Genomic DNA, 27,995 nt, shown 5'->3' with positions numbered 1-27,995 from the left:
TTTAAAAAGCAGAGAGCTTGTACCTAGAGTGTCAGAGAAAAGTTGAGGCAAGAGAAATTGCCCATCATCTGTGATGATTCTGGTTGCACAAGACAAACTTGATGCTGCATGCCGAAACTGGCAAAAGCTTTAATGAACAATTCATGACATTATATTAACTCGCCACAAAGTTTTCAAGTGGGCTACACAATATAGATATAACATTAACCTTATTTGCATGAATGGTCTTCAATACAATATATATTTTTTGTTTTTAATGTCATATAATGAGGACTTCCCTGGCAGCATCTTCTTTCTTAAACCAAGTCATTTTAATACATTTTACATTCTGTAAAAATCAAAAAGTAAACATAAATAAAAAAAACACAAAAAGAAATTACAAGCATTATGCAAATGAAACAAAAAACATTATTTTATTGGAATCAGTCTTTAAGGCAATATTTCTGGAGCCTCCCAGATATCATCGTAAAGAGATGTGTCCGCTGGAGGTTCTTGATCACGCCCAATTTCCAAGGACTGGACACCGTTTCCTGAAATCGCATTCTCCTCTCTACCATTACTGCGCTCAAGCCCAGTGTTCACTGTGTCTTTCAAACCAAGTTCAAGTTGAGTAGAGTGGTCCTCATTGTCTGGTCCATGTGCCTGAGCCTCTGCTACACAGCCAACATGAGTCAACATCTCCTGACTGTTTCCAAGCCCCTGATCATGCAGGCTTCCAGCTGGCTCAGTTACTTTCCCCTTCGATTCATCTCCTCTCTTCTCAAGGCAAAACCTACTCTGAGATCTTGACCAAATGTCATCTTTCGTTGCTTCCACAGTGTTGGTGGACGTAACCTTCTGAACAGCATGTTTAGCCTCCAAGCCAAAGAACTTGCTGCGGACAACATAGCGCACGCACTGCAGAATGACGTTTCTCTCATGGCGAATATCTGGGGCCAGTAACTGCAGGACACATGCAGATATATTAAAATAATTGTACAATATCATCTGAATTGAACCAAATGTTGCAATAAAAGCAATGAGTGTTTATAATTGATTCTAGAAATAATCTCACCATTTCCAAAAGAGTGGGGTGTCGTTGCTGTGGGGGACGACCTCTTTCACCTCTAGCTTTACCTCGACCCCTACCACCTCTGCCTCTTTGGCTGCCTGGCTGGCAACCACCGGGACGAGGTCCCTCAGAAGAAGCCTGTTCAGGGGGTGCTGGAAGGCGTTTCAGCATTTCCTGGTTCTCCTCCAGCAGATGCTTGGTTTTCAGCAAGGGCAGGTCTAAAACAGACACACACTAAAATTATCTGTAATCCAATTGTGTTAAATTATTGGTATCCATGGCAGGGTTCCAAACATCAATAACTTGTGCCGCCTTCAACACATTACTCTTCACTTTGCTGCAGGGAGACTGAAGAATGTGTTGGGATGCCTGACTTCACCTGAAAACCCGGACCGGTCATAGTATTTGCTCTACGGCAACTTCCATCCACCCTCTCTTGATGTCCTTTCATCAATGAGCCTTTCACATCTGAGCTGTTTCAGGTGAATGCTTAAGTGTTTCAGAAGAGTACCTGTGGTCCTGATCCTGTGATCTCGCATGTAACCAAAACATGAATCAGGAAGCATCTCAAATATACTGGTGGATACTGGTTTACCTTGTTAAAAGCAGTAATCTGGTAGAATTAATGTAAAACTAAAGACATTCAGTTTCCTGGAAAGTTTGCGGATTCTTGGAAACCAGAATATTTAGACAACAGTCAGCTGACTTGTATCACAAGCCACACCTCTAAAAAAAAATTGGTGGTGAACCTGAACCAGAGCTCTCATGGTTAGACATAAATCCACGCGGGACTGAACACTAATTGTTTAGAATTCAGTATGTGAGGGTAGCCGCCGTGTCCTACAAAGTGGCATGTGGGTAAACACTGAGGCCGCTTGCTAAAAGCCCCTGGCCTAGACAAACAGGACTCACCCTCAGGTTCCTGGTCGCTCTCGTTTTCAGACATGGAGCCATAGCTGGCCAGAAGTGCCCCAAGCCCAGATGACATGTTTTTCAGGACACCACTCGCACTCGCCTGGCCCTTGCTGACCAGGTCCTCTTTTTCAGAATCTTAAAAAATAAATAAATAAATAAATGTACACCGCAATGTTAAGCATATTAAAAATTCCGTACAACAAAAAGGTCATTGTTGCCAATAACAAACCTGGGTCACTGCTGGCCAATGCTCCAAGTGGATCACATTCCTTGGAGGGCTCTGATCGGCCTGACTGAAATCCAAACGTATTACTGGATTGGCCATTTTGCCCACTTCTACCTTGCATGTGAAACCTTCCACCACGATTGTGCCTCCCGCGACCTCTTCCTCTTCCTCTGCCTTGCTTCATTCGGCTGAACAACATTAGGAGGTCATGAGAACACATACATTAAAAAGGCAGTTCAGAGGCATAAAGAACACCACATACCCAAACTGTGCAGTTTCCAGAACTTCCCCTCTTTCCTGCATGGCCTCCTTCAACTTCATTTTCTTCTCAATATTAGACAGTGTTGGGTAGTTCCTAAAGGAAAAAAAAAATTTTAAATGCATAATTAGTCTTCTTACTCACTGCCACCTAATGGCTGAAGGATATACTACAGGCACGAATTTAAAGGTCTCCTGAAATGAATTTTTCTTATATCTGTCTTACTGGTGCCCTAATACTGTATCTGAAGTCTTTTTCTGAAACTCCGATTCGGTGTAAAATTACAGCCACTTTGATCCAGTCCCACAATAAGACTTCCCCAGGACGTGCCATTTCTGCATCTGTAGCTTTGAATTCTAATGTGAAGGAGAGAGGCGGAACGAGGAGGAGACCGTCCTACAGAAGTTGACGGTGCATTCATGGAAATTATGTCATCAAAACCATTTGCAAACCACAATTTTTGGTGCAGACTGGAAGTAGTGTCTGCGTTATTTCCAGAAAAAACAAAGTGAATCCACTCGACTGGAGTCTAGCGTGACAACAAAAAAAAAATTGTGCTAATTTTTACATCGTGAATTCTTTGTGAAAGCACCAGAAACAGGAGGTAACCTTTCCCCTTAATATGACATAAGGGAACAAATTCCAGATCCGAGCATCTGAGCTGCCACTCTGAACGGTGAAGCAGAATGACTCTTTACACCCATCACCATTTCTAACCACTCCAGGACCATAGACAGGCTAGGGGAACTCGTATTAATGTTAAATAATCTCACAGAGTGTCAGGGGCATTGTTTAATGAGTAAAAAGAAACCCCATTGAAGAGCTGATTCGGGGTGATCAATCACAGACTGGGCATGACTTTTCCAGAGATTTAAGGGGATCAAGTTGATTTAAAATGCAGTTTATGCAATCAGGTAACAAAAAAAAAAAAAAAAAGATTCTCAAACCTTCGCCTCTCCTCTCTCCATTTTGAGATCTCCTCTGGTGTGTCCAGTTTGATCCTTTTTGCCCCTGGTGCATGGCTCTGATCAAACGGCACATTTGAACCAGCATGAACAAGATGTCACTTCACTTAAAACTGAAATTGTAAAACACAGGCACAAAAGGTGCGCAGACTTACATTCTTGAAGTGGATCTTGACCAGTTTTTCATGTGCAGTAAAACTACAGTCTTTTATGGAGCACTGTAAAACAACAGCAAAGAACAGTCAACCATTAAAATACAGTAACATGCAATTGGTTGCTTTTAATTGGTTTCTAAACTTAATCAGTAAGATCTGATCTAGTAGCTACTACAGGCTACTACAGTAATTCCGGCACAACTGGGATAAAGCAAAGTTTTGTATTAGTACTATTTACACCATAAATGAAAACCGGAGAGTGACAAAAAAGTGCAATATGGGCTTCAGAGATTTCCGTATAAATGTATGATGTATTACCTTAACATGTTGTGCAATGTGCTCCTCATACTTCTCCTGGTGCTTGAAGCCCCGGTCACACGAGTCACAAAAGTGGCTGAACTCTGGTTCTCTTTTATTTCTCTGCGGAATATGACATTATTAAACAGAGATACACACAAATCCACTGTGAACAGCCTCATCTAAATGTGCTGATTATATCAAGAATTAACTACTAATATCTGCATGGACCAAGATAAGGGACTACTGAATGCAACGTGCAAATTCATCCTACTTTGACGAGCGCACTTCTGTTAACTTTCCATTTAGGACCTTTATTATAAAGACTTTCCTTTTTGTTCATAATGAAACCAAGTGTGAGGGTTGTGTCATCCTTAAGGCTCAGATGGTTTTGTATTTATTGTATTAATGACCATAATAAATCTCAGTTTTTTTGCAAGCAATATAATGAAGTACTGATTATGCAACAGAAAACAACCCCTGCTGGGTAGAACAGGCTGTAGAACCTCTCAGACCGTGGTAGGTTCTACGGCCCAAAGAGACTGCTTCCTGAAACCTCTTTATGAGAAATGCTATTTCCATGACCAATGTCGCAACACACAGTTAATTTGCCATTTTCTGACGTTCAAGACCCCAACACGACATCTAGGTCTTGTGGCTCTTTATTTATATTTACCTTCACGCCACCCCAGTCCTGGTGCGCATGGCGATCCCACGTTTTGTGAAACTGCCCTGCAAGACATACGGATAAAAGTCTAAAGCGGTGATCCTACAGTGCAGCATGCATCAGGCTTGAAACGACACGTTTACATTTCTGACCGCTCTGGTGGTTCGGAGGGTCCTGCCACCTCCACGGCAGGCTGCGGTTCCACAGTCCGGGCGGCGCTGCGCCGGCGGGCGGCTGCTGGAACCAGTTCCAGTCCCGCGTCGCCTGAAAGCCGCCCGGTTCCGGAGGAGTCCACTGGAACGCGGCAGGTCTGATGAACGGTCCCGGTGAGGGAAGGTCGAAGTTCGGAGGCGGGTAGTTTCCAGGCTCCGTCATGGCCGCGACGCCTCTGACGAAGTAAGTTCTACGGTGCGAACTACTGAGACCTCGACGTGTGCGACGGAACAGTTTGTGTTGAACGACACATGGCGTCCTGCTGCAACACGTGCTTGGCGAGCGTGATACGTCACGTCCGGGAGGATGTATTCCTTTTCTGAACACACGGTGGCGCCACAAGCACTCTGAAACCTTCCTACCAACAGTCTTCTAAAAATTCGTAAATTATTAAAGTAATCCGCTGGTGTCATTGGTTGTACACAACAAAATGTTTTCATTTATTTAAAATGTTAAAACCCTAAACTAACAAACAGAATGACCATAATAATACAAACAACTTCAGGTCCATGCTAACAAAAACACACTTGCACATTTCCCTCATTTGCATATTACATGAACGAATATAAATATAGTTCTAAACAGGTGGAACTATACTAACACTTAAACTTGCACTCTATATTTTAAAATTACATATACATTTGCACAAAATTTTATTCATAATTTTAGGCCATTTACAGCTATTTTGTGCAAGTCCCGGGCTACATGGTGGTGGTGCCGCCTCGGTGATGCCGCCTCACGCCCGCAAGACTGAAGGTTCAGGCTTGTGGCTCCGGCTTTGTGTGTTGATTTTGCCCGCTATCCCCGTGTAAGGGCAGCTTTCCTCCCACTGCCCAAAGGCATGCATGCTAGCGGGATTGGCCATAGGTCCTTAGGTGAGCCGTGGGCAGCCATGACATGGGCAGCCCAGGGAGCAGTAGGTGGGGACGGTGCTTTGCTCAGGATTCAAACCAGCAACCTTCAGATTCCTTACCCGCTAGGCCACCACTGCCACGCATATGCCGTGGGGTGGACTCTGCTACCCACAACCCTGACTGTGGACTATGCTGTAATGGATAGGGAGTGAGTACCATTATTCCCAAGAAGCGAGCACAGTTTCTAGTTTGAGAAAAGTATGTGACAAAAGGATGGCAATAGTCCTCCAAATACACCCTCCATTTGAATAATGTGTACCAAATACAAGGAATGAAAGGGACAAAAATTTTGTCACCTTAATTGCATCTCTCTCCCAGCACTGAATCAGTCAGTTCATCAGTCACTGTCATCTTCCCCATAGTCACCACGTGTGCTGGTCCGAGAGCAGATGTGGAGGCAGACGCCACCGCACAGCAGCAGGGCGAGCACCGAGTGACTGAGCGCAAGCACAAACACGGCAAATACATACAGCGACTTCTTACAGTACTCGTGTGGCCGCTGGTAGGGGGCAATGAAGTTGGGCATGTAAACAGAGAAAACCCAGTAGTTCCCCAGGGTGAACCACACAAAGAGAAATGAGCTCAGGATCACATGGACATAGTACCGGTGGGCATTCTGTCTCCATGGATACTCATCTGCATCGTCATCTCCAATGACGACTGATTTGGCGATGAGCGCACGCATACGTGTGATGTCGTAGAGCAGGAAGGAGACCTGCAAGTGTGTTTCTCAGATTGACAAAATTGAAAAATGTAACAAAAAATACACCAAAAATACAAAGAACTGCTTTACAGATGAGGGCAAATTAATCAACTAATGAGATTAAATGAGCAAACTAGTGCTCAAAAATGTACTTTACTCACCTTTACACTTCCGACGACCCCACCCACAAGCAGATAGAGTGGAATCATTGGCTGAACAGGACAAGCGTCGAGGTTTCGCACTCCTGGAAATCAAATTGTGTTGTATTATCTTCACATTTGCATCTGACCGAATCGAAGGTGTAAATGCGCGTGTAATTGCTCACCTACAAACGCCATGGTCAGAGGCAATGCCAGGAAAGCCAGGAGTCCCACGACAAAATAAGCTTCGTTTGTAGAAATGTGTTTTCAAATGTGAAAAAATATAGGCTCATATTAAACACAGGTCCTGGTGCTACAATTTGCGTTCTAAATTTAATTCCAACCCGTCACACGTATTCACATAATGATGGTTTTCAACGGAGCGTGGGGCACTTTAATGAGGTGTCCACCTCCTGCTCAACATCTGAACTGGGTGCAGAATGACCTCAGAAATCTATTATAAATATGTCTGTCTATCTATCTATATATATCTATTATATATATATATATATATATACACACACACACACACTTTCTCATTATTTGTGTGCTTTAATAGTGGAACCAAGTTGCACATTGAAGCATTTTTGCACAGTAAAGCGTCTCGAACCAAACACGCTGTAATACTTGCCATTGCTGGCTATCTGGGACAGGCAGCGGTGACACGCCTTCTCCAGTCCCGCGGTCATGGTGTCCCCTGCGTGCACAAAGGACCGGCGGTCACCCGAAAGTCCATTTATCCAATCAGCCACCATTCGTTCCTCTAATGACCGACTTTGATTTGCGTTTTTTTGTTTTTTTTTACCGAGACACGCGTGATTCCCGCCAGTTGGTTTTCCGCCACTCTGTTCCGTCCAAAATAAATAAATGACTTCTGCATTTACTGTACTGACATATTTTGAACGAAGCTTTCAAGTAGCATGACACGTTTTAATATATATTTTAATAGCCCAATGACATGCGTGATAAGTAATAATTATTTTATACAACGCCTACCTTTTTAAAGATAAAAGAAACCCAACACACTGGAGACGGAATGGGGGGGAACCCGATTCACTTGCGACAACTTGTCGGAGTCGACAGTCCAGCTGCAGCGCATGTTCCTGCTGAAGGAACATCACACAGCTCCATGTTCTCCAAATTCTTCAACCATCGAACGGTCGACGCTGGAAAAGTTCGCTGCCGACATGCACGTTTAGTTAGCGAAGCTTGTACTTTTTATTTATTTTAACCGGTTCCGAATAAGACCATGTGCTGCTGCCGCCGGTGATGCTGGAAGTCTGGAATCATGCAGAGACGGGAGCTGAGCAGCGACTCGCACCCACGCCGTCCTGGTTATGCAACGGGCCGCTTCAGCCTGGAAGCCTGAATAAAAAAAAAATCATATCCACTCAGAAGTGAATGAAAAGAAATCTCAGACGGCGCCAGGCGAGGAAAATGCCATCACATCGTGCCTTGTTAAAAAAAAGTTTTCAGTCTTCGGACTGAGGGCGCTTATGAATTATTATTACTGCTCGCCTGGTCCCTCCATCTCTGAAGGTAAAAGGAAAACACTCATCTAGACTCTTCTCCGTATTGGCCCCTCGGTGGTGGAATGAACTTCCCCTCGAGGTCAGAACAGCTCAGTCACTGAGCACCTTCAAACGGCAGCTCAAGACCTTCCTCTTTAAAGAATATTTAGATTAAATTGTAATTTTCTTGTCAAACTTTGTGTACAGAATCTACAACAGAGTGAATTAAATAGATGTATTCATAGTTGGGGTCCTAGTGAACCGGAATTGATCTCTTCATCGATGGTAACTTGAAAGCACGTTGTAAGTTGCTCTGGATAAGGGCGTCTGCCAAATGCCGTAAATGTAAATGTAAATTATTATTCCATTATACTTCGTGCATCCAGCACAAGCACCTTTAGGCTTCAGTTTCATCTACATCCCCCGTTCTGCGACAATGCTGTGCATGCAACATTAATAAGCCTCGTCAAAAAGTTTCATCTCCCACTGCCTTCCTGACAGAGAACTACAAGCAGCTGAACCAGAGACACAATGAAGCTGGAAAAAATGGTTTATTTCAGTAAGAAGTGAACATGTGCAGTAATACATTCGTTTGGGTGACGTGATAAAGGTAAATTTTGCTGTGTGGTTTTTTTTGTACTTGAGAGCATTACATAATCCTCCTGGTAGAGCAGTATTCGAACCTGCAGTATCCATTTAAATCCCATTTAGTCGGCCATGTTTGCTGGGGCTTCCTCCTTTATGAACCATCTTGTTTCCCCGAGCCACGTTGATAGCAGTCTGTAAACTATGCGCTAATCCCACACACAAGTGCACAGTAAGATCTATTTTACACCATTTGATCTTTGCCCTTTTCATCTTCGAGAAGTGACCGTCGGTCCTGGGACGCTGGTGACTTGCCGTGCTTGTCCCACGTGTTATGGTTACGTTGATGGTCGTCCAGACCCACGTGCATGCTCACTTGAGATGGGTTAACGCTCTTCATGTGACCCTGAGCCCTCAGCTCATATGATTCCAACGTTGTCTTCTTATATCTGGGAGGGGGGCAAAGTTGTGGACAATGAATATGTTGTTGCGCTAAATACAGGCCATCCAACAGAAGACACGATGAGGTAAAGCTGTTGCAAATGTAGTCTACTGAAAAGTAACAACATAAGAATACATTGAGCAGTGATGAGTAAATAGTGAAAGTGCCAATAACGTCATTTAATTGTTGATATCTAGATGTGCTACAAGAACTGGGTGTCGGTCTCTCCTAATGAATGGTCTCCTACAAGCAAAAGTCTACAGATGGAAAACAATGTTGTATTGCTGCAATTTTTTTTTTTTTTTTTTTCAATGGAGGAAGAAGAGCTGTGGCGACTTTTTGTTTTCTATACACATAATGTCATTGTTTAATAAAAATAAGGAAATCCACTTGCTGTTTTACATAGGGTTTTATGTTACATTAACGTTTGCTATACAGTGGCTTCTTTTCACTGGTCTGTATGTTGGTACCTAAGACCTTTGTACAGTATGTTGTGTTTTACAAGGTAGCATTTAGAATAATAATAAAAAAAGAGAGAACACTGCTGCAATATAATTCTTGTTAGCATGGGAATCTGAAATCTGGATAACTGAATAAAAATGATGTCGATATTATAATTATATTTTAATCACGTTGAATCTAGGGCATCCTATATTCTGTGCTACATTGGTTCGTACCAAACGAGGTCTCCCTTGCTGCATATTTTGCCTGTGACCCTGTCATTCCCTACAACTTGTCACGTGGATGATGGTTTTATGACCAATTACAAAGGCAACAGTCAGCGAAAAAGAATATTCACATTGAAATTTTAAGCTGATTCAGTATTCAGACATCGTTAGTTTTTAGCCCAACCTCTTGGAATGAAGTAAGTGTTTCTAATAAAGTGGAGCAGAGCATCTCAACCAACGCAGTTGGGTGACAGATGATTCTCAAAATAACTAGAGTTCAGTTTGAGAGAGTGACTTGAGTGATGGCGGGAGGGAGACTGTGAGGAGCAGACCCTCTGTGCCCTGTTTGTTGTTCAGCGTGGGCGTCTGTATGAAAACTGCCCCCGGCGGTCACAGGCGCACCTGCCGCTAAGTTGCAGTTTCTATGGCAACGGAACTCTGGGAAGTTTTCGGTGGGAGTTGGGCTCATCGCTCGAAGGGAAAACAGCGTGCCGAGACAAGCCAGGACTAAAACAGGAAATAACAGTACTTCTGCAAGATGTCTCACAGGGGTACAGGGGTGCATTTTGTAATTTCATTAAATGTAATCTAATGGAAACATGTTTTCCGTCTCCCCCAAAACAGCCAGGAAGAATATTTAAGACTGTAGATTAACTCTAACGTGATTTTAATTACTACATGGAAGTTAATGCAGCAGTATTCTAGATTAACTCTACACCCATACACCAAATATAGTTTTTCATGTTTTAGTTCATGTTATACCAAAACCATTGTGTGTGTAGAGGTGCGTGTATGTGAACTGTATATATGTGATTAAAGAAACTCACAGCCTGAGAAGCAATGATGACAGCACAACAGATAGAGAGGAGGCTGCCATTGCTGCAGAGCCCATCCACGGCTGCAGCACCAAACCAGCTGGTAGGAAAACTCCTAAAACAAAAGCACAACACACTCCTGTCACACACAAGTAAACACATCAGCTGGCAAATTAATGTCACACAAACACCATGTCACACAAACCCTTGCAGACCTCTCCATTTTTATATGACAGCACACACAGGCCACAGAGATAGAACAATAACCAAATCCAAAATAATGCATTTCAAAATGTTATGAATTTATTTTAAGTTTTATGAATGAAATAAGTATTTGATCGCCTATCAATCAGCACGTTTTCTGGTTCCCAGTTGTATTTTATACAGGAAACAAGCTGACATTGGGAGCTTCTCAACTCGCTACCTGTACAAAAGACACCTGTCCAAGGATGTCAGGGTCATGACTACACAAGGCTGGAATACAAGACCATCAGCTGTGTGAGAAGGTGACAACAGTTGGTCTGATTATTCACAAATAGAATAAATCTGATTATTCATCAAATGACTGCCTTGGATAATGAGAGCACAGAACTACTCGGGAGCAAACTGTCAATGATCTCAAGGCAGCTTGGACTATAGTTAACAGACCATCATCAGCTCAACTTGCACTGTTTACATGAGGTTGACCAGCAGTAAGAATCAAAAGATGATCCTAGTGGGTAACACACTCGCCTATGAACCAGAAGACCCGGGTTCGAATCCCCCTTACAACCATTGTGTCCCTGAGCAAGACACTTAACCCTAAATTGCTCCAGGGAGATTGTCCCTGTAACTACTGATTGTAAGTCGCTCTGGATAAGGGTGACTGATAAATGCTGTAAATGATCCAGAATCAAAGATGAACCCAGAAGACTAAGTATCAACTGATGCTCAACCACGTTGTCCACTTGCAGGTTTCCCCAGGATGTTGTGTCTCATTACAAACCCCGAATCTCCACAGCCTTCAAGAGGGCCTTCTGCCGCACATCAGGTCCTACACCAGTTTATCTTCTGGGCACCACCCACAAACCAACAGTCAAGCTGAACAGACCAAACAGCAGCTGGACTTTTTGCGGTGCCGTGCCTTTCTTTGGCTACCTTCACCACAGCCAAGCAACTCTCCGCCACTAACCATCAGCGGCAGCACACCCAGGATGCCTTTTCCATGTGGGGAATTGTGTCCGACCAACTCCCAAAATCACCCTCCAGTGCTTATCACATCCTCCACAGTATCAACCCACTCACCTTCCATCTTTGCCTCCATCAGTCTCTACGGAGTCATCCAGTTTTTCTTGTCTCCCAATTGAAGCCTTTCCCCACCTTTCCCCTTTAGCCACCCACTCTGTCCCTCCATGTCCTTGGTTGGTCTACAGGGGTCCTTCCTATGCATCGGAGCGTATTCTGGACTCCCACATGTGTAGCAGGTGTGGGTCTTCTCACCACTCCAATCAATTAAGCCATTTCAATTTCCTTACTGAGCACAGCCTGTGGTGTTCTGTTTCTGCAGTTCCACGCAGTCATGGAATAAAGTCAGGATTCACCTCCCCACTTATTCCCCACGCTATTCACCGATCTTTTATTGTGAAACGCAGTGACAGGAATACTGCAAAAGGAGTTCTCTGGGACAACAAGGCATGAACAGAGAAGGATTTGTTTTGGAATCTTGTTTCTTTTTATGTCTCACGGTGAGTTTTGCTAATTGAAGAAAATGAACAGAATCTTAAACCCTGCTTTTACCATAGCAACATTGGGCACTAATGTACTCTGTAGTCCTAATCAGATATGATCTGTGGCCTCCATTATTTGGCAAGTATCTGACATATTCACATATGAACGCATTTTGTCAGACCCACAAAATACTTTTTATACTCACAAATACACATATATGTCACCGACAAACAAAATTTGAATTTGAATTTGACAGAGACCCCTGGTTCAGAGGGGCTGGTAGCGCATCACCACCTCATAAGCAGAAGAGAAAAAAGGAGGCCCTGCATAAGAGCAGAGTCGGCAGACCGCTCACATATATGCCAACGACCTGAAGGAATGACATGATCTGTGTGCCTTTTTTATCAAAAAAGGAATTTTGTTCTCTTCTACTCTGCAAAAACTACCCCAAGGACTAACACCTAAAAGACCAAAAGGGAGGGTATGTCCGTCTTGTACTCACCTGCAGCGATGGGGATGCCCAACAGGTTGTAAATGAGGGCAAAGACGAAGTTGATCCGAATTCTCCTCACCGTCTTCTTAGAGAGTTCAATACTGGCCACAACATCCAGCAAATCATTCTACCACAGGACCAGAGCAGACATCAATAATTAAACACATCCTGTATCCTGAGGGATTTCAGAAATAAGATGCTTTCAGTAGTCGGCGATCAAAGTCAATAAAAGTGTGTGAAAAATCACCACAGCTAAATGTTAAGGAACATGTTTGTTCTGAGTGAAACCGAGTGGAATACGCACTCTGATGAGCACCACGTCTGCGGCCTCGATGGCCACATCGGTGCCTGTACCAATAGCGATGCCCAGGTCAGCACGGGCGAGAGCAGGCGAGTCGTTCACCCCGTCACCGACCATGGCAACCTTTAGGCCCCGCTCCTGAACCTCACGAACTTTTGCCACCTTATGAGAGGGCAGCACCTCAGCAAACACCTTCTTGATACCCACCTGCAGATGAGAAACACAACCGCATCATACACACTTTCCCAAAGTTCACCTGTGTGTAGAAGCACATCTGCATCTCTCACACACTCCACAGAAAGCTGCCTAATAAGCACCTGCAAGGCTGCCCACACATGGATTATCATGGAGACATTATTTTTAAAAAATCTAAATCTGTGTGACAGCAGCACCACCTACACAAAGCTCCCTAATAGCCACCTGCCAGTCTAAGGAAACACACACGCTCAAGCTATTAGTTGTTCATCATTGAAACCAGTATAGTAATCAATCAAACGATTCGCATTAAACCAAAATGTAAATACCTGCGTGGCAATAGCTTTAGCTGTGCGCCGGTTGTCCCCGGTAATCATTACCACATCGATGCCCATGCTGTCCAGAGTGTGAACAGCCAGAGCAGATTCAGGCTTAACTGTGTCAGCTATTGCCAACATGGCGCAAAGTAGACCTGTCAGTGAGGGAGAAGGCAAGTGGGTAACAGGCACCAGAGCAAAAAAAATATATATATCTATTTTTGTGGTTCTAAAACATAATACTCTCCCAATCTTTGACTAAACCTGACAGAATTTAGGGTTTTGAAACACACTGAATGGCTATTAATTGAAATAAGAGTGAAGCTGCTGAACCGGGACTGGACCTAAAATGCGGTACCATCAATGGCTACGAGGATGGCTGTCTGTCCTTTGGTTTCATGGCTGGTCATAGCTTCATCCACATCAGCGGTGATGTGCAGACCATTTCTCCTCATCCATTCCCTGTTGCCAATCAGCACCGAGTACGAGGGGCCACCTGAACCTAAACATTCATGGGGAGGGTTCACTAGGTTCACACTGGTTTATTCACTGTCATTGTCTCGTTAGTCTGATATCCACTGACCTGTGTCTGTGTCCGAGACCAGACTGCTCTCGTCTGTGGTGACCCCCTTTATGAAGACGCGGTCCTGGGGGACTGTTTTTGTTGCCGTGTGTGTGGGCCACAGCAGCTCGTCTATGTTGGAGACCTTGCAGCTTATTCCGCAGCCAGGCACGGCCTGGAAGTCATGACAATAGCCCAGAGTTCCGGTGTCCAACTCCTACAAATACAAACACATAGTATCCACACAGTTAGACGCCCCCTCACACATATTGAATTTTTATTTCCACACAGTTAGCTTTTCACACCCAAGCAGACACACAAAAAGCTCCCCACACACAAAGAGTCCTGCCTACATGCAAAGGAGCTCATTCACTTTCAGAGGAGATATCACTATAGCAACACTTCACTGGGCTACAGTAGTACTCTACTCAAATGATATGGAGCATTACATAAAGAGATAATAGAGATAATATGCTTTACAGTGGGTGGGTGCTTGTTCAAGTTCTCATGTCTGTGTTTTTCATGGGTGCTGCACAATAATTTTCATTCTACTGAGGCAGTAATAAATTCTACCATGGCATATTTTGCAATTCCAGAAAATTAATCTAGAGCCGAGTTACTACAGAAGAACCTCCATAAAAGTAGTAGTAAGCCGGGGCCATTGACAGTTAATGCAACATGTGATGAGATGAGGCTGAATTGACTCAACACCCTCTTGCCTGTTTGCAGTGCTTGGTGACAGCCAAGCCCAGTGGGTGCTCGCTGCTAGCCTCGGCTGTGCCCACCACTGCCAGAACCTTCCGGAGAGGCATCCGTGCCTGATCCCACAGTACCAGCACACGAGTGACCTGTGGCACGCCATTAGTGATAGTGCCAGTTTTATCAAACATCACTGCCTTAATCTGAGGAGAAAGGAAAAAATATAGAAAAAGAATTTTCATAAAATCAAAGGATTAGGAAGGATAAAGGATGCATCCTACAAGCCTCTGTTCCGTGAGTTAGGGTTTATCACCTGAAGCACTTCATATTCAAAGGTTTTTAGATTCATTGTCCAAAATGAGAAGAAAGGATAGTCTAAATTAAAGCATTACAGAGATTATCTTCTGAACAAATGGTTGGCAAATACTGAATATATACTACAATTTATTAACAATATAAAACAACAAAAAGAGCTCACAAACAGAGGGAATAACATATAAGTGACATCATATGTGGCCCGGTGTCAGAATGGGCCGTGAATATATCTTGCCTTGTGGGCCATCTCCAGCGGCTCTCCGCCCTTGATAAGGATCCCATTCTGGGCACCCACTCCCGTACCCACCATAACAGCAGTGGGTGTGGCCAAGCCAAGGGAACAGGGGCAGGCAATGGACAAAACAGTGATTGAGGCTTGGAAGGCAAAACGCACAATCACATCTGTACGGGGGATGTTCTTGTCATAGCCCTGTGGTAAAACAATTCATTATGATTAGATCTTTAGTGAATTGTATAAACAATTAGAAAACAATTAGAAGTGGTAGAGATCTGAAGCTCCTGATGAATTATGGAATCTATAATTATTAACAAGATGCATTATGAAAGTTAATATCAGTTGAAGCATAGACAAGTTCTGCACAGGAAACTCACAGGAAAATACTCGGCCACAATGTTAAAATCCACAAACCCAATGATAAGCCAGACCACCAACGTCAGCACAGAGACGATGATGATGAAAGGGACAAAATAGCCACTCAGTTTATCCGCAAACTGCTGGATTGGAGCCTGGAAATACATTAACATCACCTGTCTGCATATGATTCAGATATGTGCACAGGACTCATATTGAGGTCTCTCAAATACATAAATAGAAGGCAAAACTAAAGTTTGACGGTCTAATCTGCACTGTCATTCAGCCATATATAAGAAGCTGTTCGTGTTGTAAGTAAAATTTATACCTTTGATGTCTGGGCCTCTTCAACCAGTTTAACAATCTGGCTGAGGGTGGTATCTGCTCCCACATGTGTGGCCTCCACCAGCAAGGCCCCTTGGGAGTTTATGGAGCCAGCAATCACATAGCTGCCTGGCTTCTTCCTGACTGGCATGGGTTCTCCTAAACATTCACAGGACAGCAGACAGAGAAATCATGCTTTCCTGGAAAAAAGTATGTGCTTCAAAAAGAACCACCGGCTATAAGCATTCAGTAAGAAAAAGCAAACAGGATATCAAATATTCTGGTAAAGGAACAACACGGAGTTGTGAGAGAAATGCTGGAGCTAGACACATGGCCACTGGAGGTCACTGTTTAACCTCTACATGATTTTCCTCGCCATTTCATGTCTTAATATGGATGTAGATTAAAAGTATATTCATCTTCTGCACACATTACATAGAGCAGCCATTGTGATGAAGGCTTCAATTTGGAAATAAACACATTTGTGAAGATGACGGTATGCCTTGTGATCTGTAAATGTTTTCTCAGAATACTACCGTCCCACACAGACAAATCTATCAGAGCGATCTAACAGAGTGCTTGTCTGCACAAGCCTGATCATGTTAACTCACTAGTTTGAAATTTTAATCAATTCGCTTTATAATCCAAGGCTTAAAAGCACTGCCAGCAATAGACATTTTTTATTTAAATGAAAGGGCATAGCACATGTGAACCCTTTAACTGACACACACAGAGACTGTTACTTACCTGTGATAAGAGATTCATCTGCCATGGAGCTACCTTCAATCACCTTTCCATCAACCGGAAACTTCCCCCCTGGTACAACCTTCACAACATCCCCCCTCTGAACAAGCTCCACAGACACTTGCTCCTCACTACAACACATACATAATGTACAGCTTACAATATATGTCAAAATAATAGCCAAAACTCAGCTCCTGCTCCACCGCCTTACACTTAACCATGTCTTCATAGTTAACAGATGAGTTGAACAGCAAGCATGAACAAAAAATAGGACAGGAGCCGCCAGCCCATTACCAAACCATGATACCAACTTGGCAGGTTACAGTAGAACAGAAAACAGTGAGGCTTGTACCTGAGAACTGAGTTGTCGGAGCCAAGGGTGACAATGGTGGCATCGGTGGCCTGAAGGGACATAAGTTTGGCCAATGCTGCGGATGTCTTGCTCTGAATATTAAAACAAGCATAAAATATAAGTGAATCTTCAACACGGTAACTGCGTCTGGTATAAATCCTTATTCTGTTGTTGTGGAAAAACATTGATTCCAATACAGCTGAAGGTCACACAGGAATAAGCAACAGTGGGATATTAGATTCTGCAACAGTACAGGTCTCTGGGACAATCATGCACTTTTACACACATAATTCCAGCCAACTGTCATATGTATTCCAGCCAGCCAACTGTCATATGTACTGTTTAAAGAGTATAACTGGCCTCAGCAATTCAGATGATTTCATTTGAGGAAACCACAAGCAGACTTTGAGATAAAGCTTTTACAAGGTAACCTTATAAAGTTCTTTATCACAGTTTGTCACAAAGTAACACCAGGAATGACTTGCAAACAATACAATAAATAACTGCTTCAGCATGACCAAAATAAGTGAAACATAAAAAATACATGTGCCACTTAATAACATTTAATCCATCTTTCTGATGTGCGTTGTTTTATTCTGATTGAGTGTTATAAGAGTATGAATGAACTTGTATTCTATATATTAGACAGAAAAAGCAGGGTGGAACTGATCCTGAAACACACTGTACAGACAATGGGGGTCAAATGCAAGGCAAGGAGCTCAAATTCCCTCATCTTACAAAAGTGTTTGTGCTCTCTGCACCTTGTTGGAGTCTGCTGATGGATACAGATGCACCTGTAACATAGTTCTTGTTACTTTCCTATGCTGACTTTTGCATTTTTGCTGAAACTCTAGTGCAATGCCTGGCCAAGAAAAATAACATCAATGCAGGTACAATGTTGCCAAAGCAGTGAGTGTTATGTCCCCAGGACTTAGGGCCATATTGTCGGAGGAGGAACAAGTGGAGTTGTGCTGTGGAGAAAGAGCACTTTATGCCATTTGTCTGCCCGGCTTTATGCCAGGACCCGACCACTGCCTGAGGGCTTGTTGTGTATAGTTTGTGTCTGTTTGGTTGAGGGTGCTCTCTTCTTGTACATAGCACTTGTTGGTTTGGTTACTTGTATGAAGTATCACACTGTAAATAAATACACTATTGCACTTTGGTTTGATACCCTTCCCACCTTCCACCATTCCCAAATTGTTCACATTCTCACCCCGTAGACAGGAACGTGACAGTGAGGAATTAGTTACCTTAGCAATGTGTTCCAACCACCTCCCAAGAGCAATGAAGACAAACAGCATGGGTGGCGTGTCAAAGAACGTGACTGGGCTTCGCTCTGCCTTCTCTGCCATGGCAACCAACAGTACTACACAGGAGTAGACATAGGAAATGGTGGTGGCGAGCACAATGAGAACATCCATGTTGGCCACACCATGCCTTAAAGAGCGATACGCTTGAATGTAGAAGTAGCGCCCACCAAACACCTGACGGTCAGAGGGACAGTGATAAAGAAAGATTTTAACCACCTGGAAAATCTGCCAAAACTTGACAGAACAATACCATTATAGAGCTACCTGCACAGGAGTACAGAGCAGAAAGAAGGCCAGGTTGAGGGTGGAGAGGCCAGGCAGGATGTTCTTTTCTTCAGGCATGGAACCACCATGCTCCTGATGCTGACTGTCCATCACCATCATGTATATCATTAAACCCATTACAGGCACACCGAACATCAGACTGAACAGGAAGGAGTTCTTCCATCTGTGCACAGGGGACACACACTCAGCATAAAGCCCAGGCAAAAGACAATGAAAAACAACATCTGATAAGGTCACTATTGAAATAAAAAAGAGATACTCGCTGCTGAATCTCCTCTTGGTGGTCAAGGGCCTCATTCATCCCAAATCCATCATTTCTAATCAAAGAGGCAGTAAAGCCCAGTTGCTACCATAGAAAGTTAATGAAGCTGAAATTATTAAGGTAATCACTGTCCAATTAAGCAACGCTGTGCATAAGTCATTGTTTTAACATACCTCAATAATTCTGATTATGTCCCTGGCACCAAGCACCTCTGGATCGAATTTCACATGCGCCTTATTAGTTGCCAGTGAGACAGAAGCCTCCTGAATGCCTCTACTGCTTCTGAGTCTGGTTTCAATGTTATGGACACATGAGGCACAAGTCATGCCAGTCACCTAAAAGCAAGACACAAAAGAACAAGGTTAAAAACAAGGTTACAAAACTGCAGTCTATAGAAAAACTTACACTCACAGAAAGATCCAGCTTTCCATCACTGATGGCACTATCCTCCATCAACGTAGCGCCAAAGCCAAGATCCAATATGAGACGAGAGACTCCCGCAGCGTCCAGAACCCTTGGGTCATATCGGACCTCCGCCTTCCCCGCCATCAAAGACACTAAAACAGATGCCACACCTACAAAACCCACAGATGCGGTCAGCAGGGTCTGGTCCACTGAACCTGACACACATTTAGAACTACGTGAATTAACGTATGCAGTACACACCCCTGTGTTTGAGCAGGCTGCGCTCAATATTGGATACACAGGAAGCACAGGTCATGCCGGTCACACGGACAAAACACTTCTGGGTCATCCCACCTTGAGGGCAGTGGCTGGCAGGCATCTGGACAGGGTCTACACTGGTCATTTGGGAGATGTGGGGGCTACTGGCCAGAGGAGACTTGAGTGTGTGTTTTTCAGGCCCTTGAGTGTTTGTTGGTAAGGGAACGGGGCCGGGCTCTTAAAAGAGAAACAGGCAGTGAAGACAATGGTCAAATACCATAACCTTGCAATTTGAACTTAAAGAATCAAACTGACCTGAACCAATTCAATGTCCTAATTAAAAACCTTCAAAAGACTGGGATAATCTGCTTAGGGACTTATTCGCATTCCTGGCTTTGGGTTGTCAGTGAGAGACATTGGCTCAAAGGAATTCTAGTGCCCTTCATGTCATTCAAGATTGAACCCTTGCCTGATTACCCCAACAACCCTTGAGTTTTAGAAAACTCTTTCCAGTCTCTAAGAGCAAAATTGTCTGCAAATTGTATCTTCAGGTCTTAATTGAAAAACCATGTACTGTTTTGGGTAAGAAAAATACTAATGTTTAGTGATATGAAATACCACTTAATTAACTACATGAGCATTGAGAATGAGCTGTAGATTGTAAGTGATTATAAATGCTTGAGAAATGTGTGCTTTACCTCCAAGCAATGACGTCTCAAACCCCATATCTTCAACAGCTTCTCTCACCTCCTCCTGACTGGTCATTTTGGCATTGAACATTATAACTCCCCGTTTCTCCTTCAGTGAAACACTGATGAAAAACACGCCTGGTTTCTGTGAAATCATCCCCTCGATAGACTGTACACATGAATTGCACGTCATCCCCACAATTCCAATGACGGCTGTCTGCAATTCAGAAGAGCTGAATTGCAGTGGCTGTAGGCTTGTCTCCAAATTGGACACTTTTCCATGGGGTTCCTGTCCCGGTAGGACCACCCTGAACATCCCAGGAGGAAGAGCCTCCACAACCTCCCTCACTGTCTCCAGGGAAAGAAGAGACTGGTCATACTGCAGATCTAGTTTTCTTGTTTCTAAGAGGACGGTGAAGGAGTGAACCCCTGTAAGTCCAGAGAGACACTCTGTGATGGTTCGGACACAAGACCCGCAGTGCATACCTGCTATTGGAAGAGATACTGTCAGGATGTTCCTGATTTCTCGTGAGAACATTGGAACGGAAGAGTTCTTGGTGATGGCAGTGAAGCCCATCTGCTCAATCTGCACCCTCAGTTGCTCAGGACCAACCTGGCAGGAATTAAATGCCACCACTGCTTCTTGATCAGTGAGGGACACTCGGATTCCCAGAACACCAGGCATTCCACCCACCCCTGTCTCGACGGACTGCACACATGACTGACACGTCATGCCCTCCACCCTAAACACAACCAACGACTCTTCAGCTGCTGGCTTCGCATCTTCTGCTGTCCTTTCACCGGGGAGCTCTTTGGCCCCACAGAATAAATGTCTGTTCTGGGGGCAGAGCTCACAAGGATTCCCAGGCTCGTAAGCCAGGTTGTCAAAAGTATTTCTGTGAAGAGACCAGGCCTCCCTGTGAAATCCATTTTCCTGTTGAAAGAGAAGAGAAGAAGGCCTAAATAATCTCTCACAACTGCATAAATGCTCAGTCAAAAAGCAATGCAACGTCGGGGCAGAGCAGTGGCTCTGATGTGAGAACTCTCTGGATCATTGGCCATGCCACACTGTCACATGAAATAAGTGTGGGCGGAGTCACCACTAAAGGAACAGGGCTAAGGCTTACGGCCCGGATTGTCTTCAATTTACCCTTCAAACTGTGGTAAGATCACAAGGCTGGTGTTTCTTCACAGAAATTATTATCAGAGGACAGCTAAAGATGAAATTTAATGAAATATAAGTCCGATGTAACATTTAACATTTTACACTGTGGTGTTCCTGTCAAATTTGTTGTGAGTTGCTGTTATATATTTTGTGTGTGTGTGTGTGTGTGTGTGTAATTTAACACACACACAAAATATATGTTCTTTGTTTGTTAATATTTGTGCCAAAGTTACAGAATTAATAGTCTGCATTTACCGGTGTGTAAATGCAGCAACATTTAAATTAAGCTTTCCTGACAAATACAAAGGTATTGATCTGGTCAAAGTACAAAGTGCATTTACATTAAACAGAAGAGCAGCCATCAGCATAGAACTCCATGGTATAAACCTGGTGGAAAATCCAGTAAACTATGTATTTAATTAAAGCACTGACCTTGACAGACCCAAACCCATTTGGACAGTCAACCATACACAGCATCTCTCCCGTTCCCACAGGACTAGTTATGCTGTTCAGGGACTTTGGAGCAAACTTTTTCATTTTGTTAAACAGACCAACGCAATACACTATTCTTCGATATATGTATATATATATATATAATTTTTTTATCCTGTCGTGCTGTCTTGCGGTCCCTCTGCGAGATGAATGTGGAGTGAAGAGATACTCCGCGGGGTCGCTGGACCTCAGTCCGCCCACTGCGCCTTTAAAGGCTGAACGCTTTTGCGCTCAGCGGAACCGCGGGGCGTGTTCGAGAGCGTCGCGCCATGATTGCGCTCTCTCTCTCTTTCTCTCTCTCTTTCACACACACACACACACACACACACACACACACACATACAGACACACACCACATCGTGTCGTTTGCTACACCGTGGCTGACAAAAAAAACACAACATCTCAGTGTACGTCAGGCGTTCATTCTTTTCAGCAAATTGAACAACAACTTCAAAAACGTCACGTATTCTCTACGTTTGACTGGTGTTGGCGCTTTATTACGTCACCGCAAACTGTGTTGCTAGAGTAATTAAGCATTCTAGTAAAGAAAGAGGAAATGAAATTAGAATAGTTGCTTTCTGCGTGCCGTGCTCGTCTGAACCTGCCCCATGAACGCCGCCGCATCGCCTTTCGTTTTTGCGCCCGAACGGCTGTCATTTGCCGCCATAAACATCTGTTCGGGCCGTGTGCACAACCCGGACAGGTACTGTCACGGGTACTGTCACTCTCACTCTCTAAAATATCCATTAAATTAAAAATCAATTAAAATATCCAATTAACGCGGTTCCGGAGACATAGAGAGAGAGAGTTAAAATATCTAATTAACCTAGACCAAAGTAAAAAAGAAAAAAAGTGCAATTTCACCTTTATTCAGCACTGTTGACACTAAACGAATTGTTTTGCCCAAACGTGTTCAAATAACGCAAAAAATACATCTTTTGTTCAATTAAGTTATTAATATAAAATGATTGTACTGTGAACAGTTGGCACCCGACCCGACCCGGTCTACCTTGCCTCACCATGGGGTTTCTGCTCTCAACAGAGGCCTGGGTTCGAATCCAACTTCTAACAGACCCTTTGAATATAGTCTTTAAAAAAACAGGAAACAAAAGAACAACATAAAGAACAACCCGAATTTGACAAGATAAATCAGGCATTTGTGAATACGCATAAGAATGCTGTGATGTTCATTTTATATTCAGATTCAGCACAAACTTGCAAATTACGTGAATGACAATGTGTTGAATAAAATATAACAGGGATCGTCCACATAGTGTTGAAAAGTGAAAAATGTGCAGTGAACTTGTATAGGAAGCCACCGATGATCAACTTCGCCACAGTCGCAGCATATTCTCCAGAGAACCACGATTGTATAATTTCTAGGCCCAACTGGTTGACACAGAACTGTGCCATGTCCTGATAGCTGCCATAAAGCTGCTCCAAATCAATTCATTCATCAAATAACATTGTTATTTTAAAATAATGTGCATTTACATTATACAAATACAAAACCATGCAACAAATCAATTCAACAGATAAAGTAAAAATACAATATAATCAAGTAAAAGGCAGTAATGTCTGCTTATACCCCAATATTTGATTGTATTGTATTTTTATTTTTCTGTTGAATTGACTTGTTGCATGGTTTTGTTTTTTTTATAATGTAAATGCACATTATTTTAAAATAGTACAAAAAAGTTTCATGACCTCATAAACCATTTGTAAAAGAAAAGGTGCAGGTTGTCCAATTCCTGTACAACAACACTATTTAACACTGCTTATAACAAAATTATATACATTGTCTTTTACCAAATTGTCGTATAATACACAAAAGCAATATAAACTATAGAAAGTGACCATAACAAACATAATCATTCAAGGAAATCTCTTTAAGTCTATCACATGCATGAAAAATGTTTCCTCTATTTAGCTCAGAGAAGCAGTGGGCTCCCAGGGAGCAGAGTGTGTGGGGATGGTACCTAGCTCTTGGGTTCCTCAGTGTCGACAGTATAACTATTAATCTCAATTGCCATTGATGAATAAAGTGAAAGTGAAGTCATTGTGATACCCTGCAGCAGAGCACAGGGCTTTTAACTGTCACCCTTAGTAAGCAGCGGGCCGCCATGACAGGCGTCCGGGGAGCAGTGTGGGCAGATGGTGCTTTGCTTAGTGGCATCTTGGCAGCTTTGGGATTTGAACCCACATCCTTCCAATTATGGGTCAACTTCCTTACCTGCCACCACTAGTATGGTATGGTAATGATAAATAAAAAAAAAACAACAACTGGAAAATATGTTATTTCAAATGATCAATATTTCTTCAAAATCAAGGAATACGCTTATGAACAAAAATTATTTATAATTTGACAGACACCACAAATATGTAAATTATATGAAATAACGCGTTTCCCCCGCATAGAACCTCGGTAGGGTAGCTCAGTAGGTAGGATGAAACGACCGAAGCTTCTGATTGGTGGACAGTTTTAATGGGCGGGGCTGGCCGCCATGCAGCCTGCAATGATTACCTTCTCCCCAGAACGCGCCCTACAAGAGATACTTTGTTACCGAATTAACCACTTCCGCTCGCGGTGATTGCGTCACTTAGAATGTAACTTCCTGAAAATGTCTAACTATTGATGAATAAATCAATTCCGATCTTGGCAAAATCATAGACTACAAATTACTTAGATTAGGGAACAACCTAAAAATGTCAATCTTAACGTAAAACCAACAGACCTGTTAAAATGATTGATTTAAAAGCTAGTAAAGAATTAAAAGGATATACGATTTTGAAAACGCAATTTTAATTAAAAAAAAAAATATATATATATATAATATATATATATATATAATAAGCATAAACTAAACAGAACAAATGAAATACTTTTTAAATTGATCAGTAAACTAGTTTGTCAATCATGGGGTATATTTGAATTACGCATATATCATACATTTATTACAGATATTATAATGTATATGTATATATGCACGTAAAAACCATGTGCGTATTTCTTTTTCAACGGAAAATTATGCACAAATACACAGTATTTACTTCAGCATGCTGCGACAGTATTTTGCAATTCGCGATCACTTACCCACGAAGAGCGCCACGTGGATCCATACATCGCGCTGCGGAGGTCTACCGGGGTCCAGGGCCCACGTCCACGCAGGCGGGTCCCGCAGCCGAAGGGCGCATGACAGTCACGGAAATCTAATCTGCTGCTGCGGCGTCTCCGTCCGCAGCAGCTCTGTGGATTGAAGCCTTGCACGCCGTCTGTTCTCGTCTGGCGTGGGCTCACTCAGGCCCTTCGCTCTCGATAGTGAGCCTTTTGTTGGAGGCTGATAACAAACAGACGTGGCCTTAGTTTCCCTTATATACACACCCTGAAATGTCTACTTAGTTACAGGACTGACGGACATATTTGTTACAGCAATTTCATAACATTTGTCGTTATATGTAATGAGTTACATACGCCTTTATTTAATAGAATTCTTCTGGAACATTGTGGAATAGTTCATGCAAAACTAATTGCTCAAAGAAACGCATTGTGGCATGGATCTTTGTACTAGCTAAAAACCGGCATCTGCTTCTGTTATCAGTGCTCAGTTTGGCTTGGCTCTTATCTCTGCAGCCAAGCATGCAGAGATAAGAGCACTTCATATTTCACTTTTCACAGTATTGAAATGGATTGAAATGCATTTCACAATTTTAGAACTTAGTCTCCAAACTTCACCTCATCATGTGCCAGGCTGTAGCACACAATAAATTCAATAACATTTTTTTTATTTGTCACATACACAGTTATACACGGTATGATATGCACTTCAGAAATGCGACTGCATTAGCGACTGCAATAGACCACAGTATTACAAATATTGCAAGTATACAGTGAACCAATATGCAAATATTGCAAACATAACCAAATAATACACTTTTATGTTTTTAACATAAAAAACATTGAGAGTGTTCAAATGAGTAAAGTGAAAGTAAAAATAAAACATTTGTGCAGGGGATTGAGTCTAGAAGTGATTGAAGGTGAATTGCTGGAGTTGAAGGTGAATTGCTATTAGTGTTCTGTCCTATGTAGTGTTGTTGAGGTTGAGAGCTCGTATAGCCTGCGGGAAGAAGCTCCTCCTCATTCTCTCTGTGTTGGACTTCAGGGAGCGGAAGTGCTTCCCTAATCGCAGCAGAGAGAACAGTCCATTGTTGGGGTGGGTGAGGTCCTTCACTATCTTCCTGGCCCTGGTCCAGCACCGTTTGCTGTTGATGTATTGAAGGTCAGGGAGCTTGGTACAGATGATGCGTTCAGCTGATCGAACCACCCTCTGTAAGGCTCGCCTGTCGTGCATGGTGCTGTTCCCGTACCAGGTTGAGATATTTCCCATCAGGATGCTCTCTATGGTGCAGGAGTAGATGTTCCTGAGCAACTTGGAGGGCAGTCTAAAGTCTCTCAGGCATCTGAGGTGGAAGAGACGCTTCCGGGCCTATTTCACCACGGTGTTGATGTGACAGGACCATGACAGGTCCTGTGTGATGTTAACACCGAGGTAACGGAGGCTGTCCACTCTCTCCACTGGGCTCCTGTTGATGACAGGGGTCTGTAGGTCCTCTCCTGCTTGGTACTAAAGTCCACTATTATCTCCTTTGTCTTGCTGTCGTTCAGGTGGAGATTGTTCCTTTGGCACCAATTCTCCAGATTTCCAACCTCCTCCAGGTAGGCCGTCTCGTCGTTGTCAGAGATCAGGCCCACCACGACAGTGTCCTCAGCAAACTTAATGATGGTCGTATGTGTACAGAGAGTACAACAGGGGGATCAAAACACAGCCCTGGGGGGCTCCAGTGCCGAGACCGATGGTGGCTGAGACATGTCCACCCATCCTTACTGCCTGTGGTCTGCCAGTTAGGAAGTTGGAGACCCACTGACAGAGAGATGAGCTGAGTCCCAGGTGCTCCAGCTTGGTGGTGAGTGTGGAAGGGATTATCGTGTTAAATGCTGAACTGTAGTCGATGTAAAGCATTTTAACATAATTTCCCTTCCAAGTGTCCAGATGGGTGAGCGCTGTGTGGAGGAGATGAGAGATGGCATCGTCTGTGGGTTGAATGTGTCCGGTAGTGAAGAAATTATGAAGTCTCTGACCAGCCATTCAAAGCACTTCATCACTATTGAGGTGAGGGCTACAGGGCGGTACAGGGAACTTTCACATAGCACTGAAACTTTATGTTATGTAAATTACACACTTATGTCATGCAACTTTTACTTATTTATACATACACACATTAGTATCATGCCACTACTGCAAGTTTTGCAGGCTGTTGAAAGTTAAAGCTGTGATTTTGGTATTGTTGCACTATTATGTCTTCTATGTGCTCGAAGTCTTGTCTGTAGAGATAATAAACTACTTGAATTGACAGGGCTTCAGCAGTTGTGTAAGAACATATTATTGATAATAATAGTAATAGTAATATAGTAATAGTGATATATTATATTAGTGATAGTGATGTTAGTGATGTAATATTATATTATAGTGATGTTATATTATATTATATCTGAGAATTCCAATACATACTTACACAACTTTACACACAGCACAATATTATTTGGACACTTTTAAGATTGGATTGATTGGGTTGTAAGTTTCCTGCCATTAATGTGACCCTGAAAGAGTCCCCTGTCCACACTATGCTCCGCACACACACAGACCCATACACACACACACACACACACACACACACACACACACACTTTTTAGTGGATTATGTTTTGTAAGAACAGCTGTAGTTCATTAATGTGACCAATAGGTGGCGGATAGACTGCGTTGAACACCACTTTTTATTAATCAACATTAATATACAGTTAGTCAGTCAGTATTTATCATGTTGTACACATGCTGCCAGTTTGCCTATATTCCTACTTTAACCTGACTTAATTGCATGCAGCAGCTGTAGTCTTCTATACTAGTGACCTTGTCATCACATAAAAATACAGAATATGAACAGGCGTC

At 43.0% G+C, this 27,995-nt stretch overlaps 3 protein-coding genes across 4 annotated transcripts; all 3 read right to left on the bottom strand.

The window, feature by feature from the left end:
* Nucleotides 1-115: 115 nt before the first annotated feature.
* Nucleotides 116-5,045, bottom strand: nufip1 (nuclear FMR1 interacting protein 1). Of its 2 annotated transcripts, none has more exons than XM_028982146.1 (10): nucleotides 4,688-5,045; nucleotides 4,545-4,600; nucleotides 3,890-3,991; nucleotides 3,572-3,634; nucleotides 3,399-3,475; nucleotides 2,455-2,547; nucleotides 2,196-2,380; nucleotides 1,964-2,101; nucleotides 1,055-1,269; nucleotides 116-942 (listed from the first exon to the last, which is right to left on the bottom strand). In XM_028982146.1, the coding sequence occupies exons 1-10, from the start codon at nucleotides 4,908-4,910 to the stop codon at nucleotides 430-432; spliced, it is 1,665 nt and encodes a 554-aa protein (XP_028837979.1). In that variant the 5' UTR covers nucleotides 4,911-5,045; the 3' UTR covers nucleotides 116-429. The 2 variants fall into 2 exon arrangements, with proteins under 2 accessions (XP_028837979.1, XP_028837978.1); XM_028982145.1 differs by having other exon boundaries at nucleotides 4,679-5,044.
* Nucleotides 5,046-5,164: 119 nt separating this feature from the next.
* LOC114791357 (transmembrane protein 272-like) lies at nucleotides 5,165-7,791 on the bottom strand. Its single transcript, XM_028982147.1, has 5 exons — nucleotides 7,502-7,791; nucleotides 7,137-7,202; nucleotides 6,691-6,750; nucleotides 6,527-6,609; nucleotides 5,165-6,377 (listed from the first exon to the last, which is right to left on the bottom strand). Exons 2-5 carry the CDS (start codon nucleotides 7,192-7,194, stop codon nucleotides 6,000-6,002), a joined length of 579 nt encoding a protein of 192 aa, XP_028837980.1. The 5' UTR covers nucleotides 7,195-7,202; nucleotides 7,502-7,791; the 3' UTR covers nucleotides 5,165-5,999.
* Nucleotides 7,792-8,596: 805 nt separating this feature from the next.
* On the bottom strand, nucleotides 8,597-22,075 carry atp7b (ATPase copper transporting beta). The gene is made up of 21 exons (XM_028979824.1): nucleotides 21,934-22,075; nucleotides 20,346-21,270; nucleotides 19,651-19,884; nucleotides 19,396-19,559; nucleotides 19,158-19,319; nucleotides 18,986-19,068; nucleotides 18,702-18,885; nucleotides 18,378-18,611; nucleotides 17,128-17,219; nucleotides 16,779-16,906; nucleotides 16,036-16,190; nucleotides 15,728-15,862; nucleotides 15,351-15,545; nucleotides 14,821-15,003; nucleotides 14,123-14,318; nucleotides 13,898-14,041; nucleotides 13,552-13,694; nucleotides 13,031-13,234; nucleotides 12,736-12,853; nucleotides 10,539-10,641; nucleotides 8,597-9,050 (listed from the first exon to the last, which is right to left on the bottom strand). Exons 1-21 carry the CDS (start codon nucleotides 22,036-22,038, stop codon nucleotides 8,846-8,848), a joined length of 4,092 nt encoding a protein of 1,363 aa, XP_028835657.1. The 5' UTR covers nucleotides 22,039-22,075; the 3' UTR covers nucleotides 8,597-8,845.
* Nucleotides 22,076-27,995: the final 5,920 nt, after the last annotated feature.

Source organism: Denticeps clupeoides, chromosome 5 (genome assembly GCF_900700375.1).
Source record: "Denticeps clupeoides chromosome 5, fDenClu1.1, whole genome shotgun sequence".
NCBI lineage: Eukaryota > Metazoa > Chordata > Actinopteri > Clupeiformes > Denticipitidae > Denticeps > Denticeps clupeoides.
Note: the sequence above shows the minus strand (reverse complement) of the source record. Positions and strands in the feature narration are given on the sequence as shown.